Source organism: Salvia hispanica, chromosome 4, assembly GCF_023119035.1.
Source record: "Salvia hispanica cultivar TCC Black 2014 chromosome 4, UniMelb_Shisp_WGS_1.0, whole genome shotgun sequence".
In the NCBI taxonomy this organism is placed as follows: Eukaryota; Viridiplantae; Streptophyta; class Magnoliopsida; order Lamiales; family Lamiaceae; genus Salvia; species Salvia hispanica.
In genome coordinates this window covers 34,888,028-34,895,580 of record NC_062968.1, presented here as the reverse complement: position 1 = coordinate 34,895,580, position 7,553 = coordinate 34,888,028, and the positions used below count along the sequence as shown (strand labels likewise).

Below are 7,553 nucleotides of genomic sequence, written 5' to 3'. Positions count from 1 at the left end.
GTGTAGAAGTGATTGTGTACAGATTGTTTTCCATGATACCACGACAGATATAAGAACCATCTTTCTTAATAACGCAATTGTCATTAAAAGAAATCGAATATCCATCAAAAGACAATTTAGAAACTGAAATTAAATTTCTTCTAAAAGAAGGTATCAACAAAACATTCTTCAAAATAAAAAATCTATCACTAGAAAAACGTAAATAAACGTCTCCCACTGCAACGGCCGCCACTTTCGTAGCGTCGCCCAGCTGGACTTCGATCTCACTATCATGTAACCGTCTTGTCACCTGCATTAAGTCAGGATCAAAACATATATGATCAGTTGCTCCAGTATCAATAACCCAAGTATGAGTAGATGTCGAAGCCAAACATGACTCGACTACTAGAGCATGGTGCATACCTGTAGCCTTGCCCTTCTTAGGACAATCTGGCTTCCAATGACCTTTTTCTCCACATTTGAAGCACTTTCCAGTAGGCTTCTTGTCACCCCGCTGCTTTCTTCTTTCCCTTAGCATTCTTAGCTGCCACTGGGTTCGGTGCCTTTTTCTTTCCTTTTCTAGGCTTAGAGCCAGAGGAATTAGGCGCCAAACTCAACATAGCTACCTTAGCTTGAACCATAAGGTCCTCCACCGACTGAAGTTCAGTCAGCAGCTCTGCCAAAGTGTAATTCCGCTTGTTCATCTCGAAATTAAGCTTGAACTGTTGGAAGCTAGGGGGAAGACTTTGAAGGATTATAGTAACCTGGGACTCGGGATCGATCGTCCCTCCCAAAACCTCAATCTGGTTGAGGTGACTCATCATCTCGAGGACGTGTTGCCTCACAGACGAGCCTTCCTTCATAGTCTTCGTCATGATACTCCGAAAGGCTTGAGACTTAGACGTTCGATTCTGAGTACCAAAAAGATTTGCGAGATTCGTCATAATCTCGGCGGCAGTTTCCATGGCAGAATGCTGATGCTTGAGTACTGATGACATAGAAGCCAACATGTAGCACTTAGCCATCTCATTCGCCTTATGCCACCGTCTATGCGCATCTCGCAGTGCTTGCGCGGCATTAGCTGCCGGCACAGCTGGGCGTGGAGTAGTGAGCACAAACTTGTACTCTTCGGCTGTGAGAACGATATCCAAGTTTTGTTTCCATTCTATGTAATTTTGACCCTCGAGTTTGTGTTCTTTGAGAATGGAAGAAAGAGGATTAAAAGACATCTTGACGGATTTTATTGCACTGCAAACAGAAGAATTTACTATTTGTCATAATCTTATGTAAGGAAATTGAGTAGATTAACCATAAAACTTTTCAAAATCTTACAACAACAAAATTAATAAATTGTATCCTCCTCTGGAGGTTAATACGCATTAAAATTTTGACAATTTTACTGGTCACAACACCGACGCATCAATAGCTTCCTCCTCTGGAGGTTGACACGCCTAATGCTGCCTAAGCACGACCATCAGATTTAGCATTACAAAATTTTATTTCTACAACACACTCCCATAACAATGTTCATGTGTTGATAACAAAACCAAGCTATCTCATAAACTCTGATTGAACCCTGAAACTCGCAGTTCCTTAGGATTATTGTCTCCACTCTGCAGGTGGCAATAATATTGGGAACCACTTTCTAGTTCATTCTATTTATTATGTGAGAAGTCCGCCCTTATGAACTTGCTATTTTCGTAGGATTATTGTCCCTACTCTGTAGGTGGCAATAATATTAGAAAATCAACTTCACAATAATTTGGCAGTCCAACCGATGGAGACCATATATAAACTTTGAGTTCATAATTATCGCTTAGATATTTAAGTTATGGTTTTTCATTAATTATCCTTTAGCCTTAAGGCAGATTAAGACTAATTAAATTCTGTTGGTATTTAATTGACTGGATAATTAAATATTTTATTATCTTTAGTATCTTAGTTTAGGAATTTATTTATTCTAGAATTTAATTCTTATTCATGTCATACTATAAGATATATCTAAAATAAAGTAAATTATTTATAATCTTAATTAGACATGAAAAATCAAATTCATATAATTTCCAAGTTCAAGATTAGGAAGAAAATAATTTTATATTATTTAATGTAATGTTATATATATCTATCTTATTTATAGATTCTAGATATATATTATAATTAGGAAACTATTAAATTATTCTTATCTATATCATCTAGGATATAAAATATTCATAGATATAGAAAATAATCAAAATATTCCTAAAATCTAGGGAAATCTTCCCAAAATATTTTATTTCATTAAATAATATTATTTTTAATGATATCTTTTAATTTATGAATTAAATAATCATTAAAATAATCTTTCGTCAATATCTTGTGATTCGAGGTTTGCACGAATCAACACGACGGAGATTTGAAATTGCCGCCGGAGAGGCTCGCCGGAGGGGCGTGATCGCCGCCCGACCGCTGCCGGTAGGCCCGCGCCGTTTGGCGCGATGCTTCCTCCTTCCCTTCTTCCGGCGGAAAGACTGCCGAGTAACTCCCTCCGTCGATGTCAAACCAGAAACGCGGCCGGAGCTGCGCCTTTCCGGCGATCTCCCACTGCCCGACGAGCTCGCGCGCTGCAGCCGCCGCCGCTCCCGGCGTGGCTGCTCTCGGTCGCGCCTCGTTAGGGCTGGATCGACTAGGGTTAGGTTTAGGGTTAGGGTTAGGGTTTCCGGTGAAGTCTCGGCGCCTCGGTAGCTCTAGGACGAGTGAAGATCTACTAGACACACTAGTGTGTGGGTAGTCACTGTGTGCACAGAAAGAAAATAACAGGTTTCCTAGGTCCAACAAATCCGCTAGATCACACGGTCTAGGAACTCGTTGGTCGTCGGAAAATCCTGGTCGTCGGACACACAGAGCACTCCTTCAAAAACCCTCAACCACTTTACTACAACCTAGCACAAGGAAGTAGGGATCGATCCCACAGAGATAGATGCGTAATAATCATGCTCAAGGATTTGGGGATTGTTTTTGGGTTGGCTGCTGCCACGCATTTTTTTGGGTTGAGGAAATTAAACTTAACTTGGGATTTTAAACTGCTACGCTAACAGCTAGATCTAGGCGAAACAAGAAAAGCATGCACGGAAACTAAACTGGACAATCACTAGATCTAAGAAACTACTCTAATTACCTAGATCTGGGAAACAAACTGACGGTGGGGACCATAACTGAAAAAGCAGAGTACGGACAAAAAGCTGGAAAAACAACTAACTAAGGTACTAACTAACAGCGACATCATCTTCTCCAACCAATTTGCGTAAAAAAAAAACTCAGAGAAAGCAGCATGAGCGAAATCGGAACAGAGCAGGCTGGATTTAAACAATTTTAATGAGTAACAATTAAGAACTAAACAGATCTACGGATGTTAGACGAAGTAAAACAGAAAGCAAGCAGAAAACTCAAAATCCATGCATAACTCGACTTCCCCTGTTCAGATCCAACCTCGAACGCTAAATCCACTCCGGATCCAAGCGTCCGACACAAACTCCAGCCAAAAGAAACATTTCATAACTTCAAATTTAACCAACAACCTCCGATCAACAATAACACCGCAGATCTACAGCCAAATTCCCAGATCGAGCACCAAAGTAACAAAAACAAAGAACAACATACAACTTGCCGAAATAAAAACTCTCAACAGCAGGATCAACGTAGATCAACACAAAATAACACAAATGTAACGAAAGCGAAAAAAATGCATAGATAATCAGTAACATCAACAACCAAATCGACTTCCAAAAGTGAAGTTCGAACGAAAGAGAGTGCAAAAGAAACTGAAAATAAAGAGATTGTATCTTCGCCCTCACGCGGACGGTGTTACGACTGAAATTTTCTGAAGAATTGACCCCTTGAAACCGAAAACTACCCCAGAACTCCCATTTCCCAAGTGTGTGTTGTGTGTGAGCTAAGAGTGAGCGAAAAAGAGTGGTATCTTGTGTGTTGCATGCTCCTCTATTTATAGGCGTTGAAGTGGGGCCCAGCGAGGTATAGATAGACTTTGTTGCCCTCAGCTATTGACTCCCTTCTTCAAGCCTTCTTTTTCCTTAGATTCTGCTCACTTCTACTTCATTCCTTCGCTAGACTGTTTCCTTCAGCATCTCCTGGATCTAGCGATTCTGTCACACACCTGGCTTAGAAACCGTGTTAGACCCAGCAAAATGTAATGTTTTTCACTATATAACCGATGCATGAAATTAGCCTTATCAAATTGCTCACACTTAAACCATACTTGTCCTCAAGTATAAAGACAAGAAAAGAAAAGAATAAGGCGAATTTCAAGCAAGGTTATCCCCTGACCGACTCTTTAGACTCTAGACAGACTCCTAGACCTAGACACAATTTGAAACTAAACAATTAAAGAAAAACATACAAACACATAAACACATATGCATGAGCTAGCTTCAACTTTTAGGCAACCGTCCCCACAAGATTAAGGTCAATCCAACAGGTTGCACTCCTCCAAATAGGCCCTTTCCCTTCCTCTACCTAGCCAATCTGTCAGTTCATCAAGATAGCCTTTTACTTACCCAATTGTTGGATTCACTCGATCACTCATTCCTCACCAGGGATGTTAGGATCGATTCTCTCTTAAGTCATTGCCACACCACTGAAGCGTCGGGTTATGAGAGTTCCTCCTTTTCCTGGGTCAGGTTATTATTGCTTCTGCCCTTTAAACAGCTTCCCCCTGGACTTCGTCCAGCTTATACCTCCTTCGCTTTTTTTTTTTTTTTTTTCTCTGGACTTCGTCCAGCTTATTCCTCCATTTTCCTCCTCTCTTCTGGACTTCGTCCAACTTATAACACCTCACCCTGGACTTCGTCCAGCTTATACCTTCATAACCCAATTCCCCTATTTTTTTCTCCTTCACAACTCTTCTCCCTAAGCATTCAGTGGCGGCCCTTTAACATGTGTTAGCTCGAAGTTATTTAAGGCTTATAACTCGCTATTATAGTAGGGCTTCACAACTAAGTAAGTAAAGGCATCCTCTATCGTTCTCGCTTCACTCAGATTGACTTGGCTTATTAAAGGAAAAGGCTTCTAAGTTGAAATACCTCCTATTTTCAATTACTTTCACTAAGGGGATCATGCCGTATTATATTCACTGGCTCATGCGACACAACAAAACTAGACCTAAAAAAAACTCTTATCATGCAGACAAATTCATGCATTGACTCCTCTCCCCCTCCCACTTCACTTAAGCTTGTCCCCAAGCCATCGTCGTGAAGGGGGGAAACAGAGAGATCAATGCAACAACAACAACAGTTTATATAAAAACAAAAACTTCTCACACTTAGACCAAGCATTGGGCTAAGTGGGAGAAAAACACAACAAAACAGAAAGTACAAACTTCTCACACTTAGACCAAGCATTGGGCTAAGTGGGAGAAGACACAACAAAACAGAAAATACAAACTTCTCACACTTAGACCACGCAGTGGGCTAAGTGGGAGAAAACACAGACAAATACAAAACACAAATAGGCAACAAAAACAAAAACAATATAACTGAAAGCAAGAAAAAATAAAAGTTACTTGGTCATGGGGGGTGATTCACTTCTGGGGCTGGCTCCCTCGAGAGCCAGACTGGGGTGGGATTCCGGGTCGGTTCATCTTCACTTTCTTCTTTGCTGGCTGCTCCAGCTCTTCTTCTTCCTGTTCGGGTACTGGCTTCTTCATTAGAGACTTTGATTTGGTTGGGGCTGAAACTTGCTTGGGAACGGGTGGGGAGATCAACTGCTTGAGCGATTGCTGCGGTCGCTTGACGGAGGGACTGCTCTGGATGGGCTGCTTGACCTCACTGCTGGACCCAGGAGTTACCTTCGACTGGGTCAAGGGGAGTGTCTGCTGCAACCACTTCAACATCTTCATTGAAAGCTCCACCGCTTCCGTCATCCGCTCATTTTGTTTGGCGCACTTCACCGCCAAATCTGCAATATTGCCCCTCAGGGTCTTCACTTCCTCCCGATTCCCGTTCAATTCCTTTCTGATCCCACCAAGTTCCTTCACCATTTCCTTCCTTAACAATTGCATCTCCTTTCTCATATCCTGGACATCCTTACGTAGCTCTTCAACATCTTCACTTGGCATGGCTTCCTCGGCTTCTCCAGGCTCCGCTTTTACCTTGTCTCCTAACGAGTAGAAGAGGGTCTTGGCGCCATGAGTTTGTAGCAACCCCTTGTTGAAAAAATAATCAACACTGAAAACCTCCGGGGGGTCGCACATGACTACCAAAGGAGCGGCCTTGGCAATCTTCATTTCTATGTTCCGTTGGAGGTAGGCGCCGAGGAGGTGGCAGGTATACATATGACGCGCAGGGTTGCTCGCCATTTGGTGGCATGCCTGAGCCAGCCAATAACCTAGGTGCACCTTCACGCCCTTCGCCATGCACCAAGTGAAGTAAAGGTCGGTAGTTGTAAGAGCTGAATTAGCGGTTCCCATCAAGTTGTAGCTGATAAACGTCTGAGCAAAGCGGAGGATTCGGTCTTCGATGTGAGAGGCTTTGGAGTAGCTGGACTTAAACGTTCCCGCCTTGGAGTGGGTGATCAGTTCCCATGCTGTTTGCACTTTGAAACCCGGCGTATTCTTCGGCACACCGATCATCCTCTCATTCCATACCCCCTCATCATCCTCGGCTTGGGTGAACAATCCCATTCGCAAAGACCATTCCCGGATGCTCATCTCATATTCTTCATTAAAAAGCCTGAACGTTATGGAGTCCGCGTCAAGATCAGTGGTGTTTTTCAATCGAAAAGTGGAGAAAAACTCCCTTGCTAGGTCCACCGGCACCCTCTCCTGGCTGTGCTTCAGTAACCACTCAAATCCGATCGAATAGATACAAGCGCGGAAGTCCTTGTCACATGCAATCATTTTAAGCTCTTTGGGGCTGTACTGCTTCCCAGACTTAGCCATCTTCCCGGCGCTACATCTTTCCTTGTACACCGTGGTCCTCTTCTGATCGTCGAACTGCCTCATCTCCTCTAGCAGCTCTTTAGTCAGCCAGACTTCCGGACGTCCTGGAATAGGCTCTTCTTCAGCTTCTTCAGATTCGTAGTCGGGCTCAGGGGTAGGCTCGTCTTGTTCCTCGGCAGAGGGATCCTCGGTCACTGGGGAAAGGGTCTCCTCAACCTCCTTGACGGAGGGAGCTTTCCTTGACCGAGTAGATGAGGTCGCCGCCGCCTTTCCTTTTCTCGCCCTTTCCTTGGCCAGGCGACGTTCCTCTGCCTCTGCAGCATCAGGAACTAAGTCATCAACTTCATCGAGCAGACTCCTCCTGGTTCGTCTCCTCTCTGCCCTCTCGTCTATCTGGGGTTCGTCTTCCTCCTGGTCATCCACCAGGTCCACAATCAAGTTCAGCCCTCCTTTGGCGGGCTCCGGTACTCCAGTCGCAGGTAGATCTGTTTCTTCCATCAAATTTTCCGGGGTTTCCCCCTCGTTGTCCACCATCGGGGTTGCCCCCTCAATATAAATGGGGTTCTCCCCCCAGACACCACTTGGGGTCGCCCCCTCTTCCATGGGTTCAGGGGTCGCACCCCTGAAATCAGTTGGGGTCTCA

At 43.7% G+C, this 7,553-nt stretch overlaps 1 protein-coding gene across 1 annotated transcript; it reads right to left on the bottom strand.

The window, feature by feature from the left end:
- Positions 1-485: 485 nt before the first annotated feature.
- On the bottom strand, positions 486-854 carry LOC125220966. Its single transcript, XM_048123092.1, has one exon. It carries the CDS (start codon positions 852-854, stop codon positions 486-488), a length of 369 nt encoding a protein of 122 aa, XP_047979049.1.
- Between the last annotated feature and the right edge of the window lie 6,699 nt (positions 855-7,553).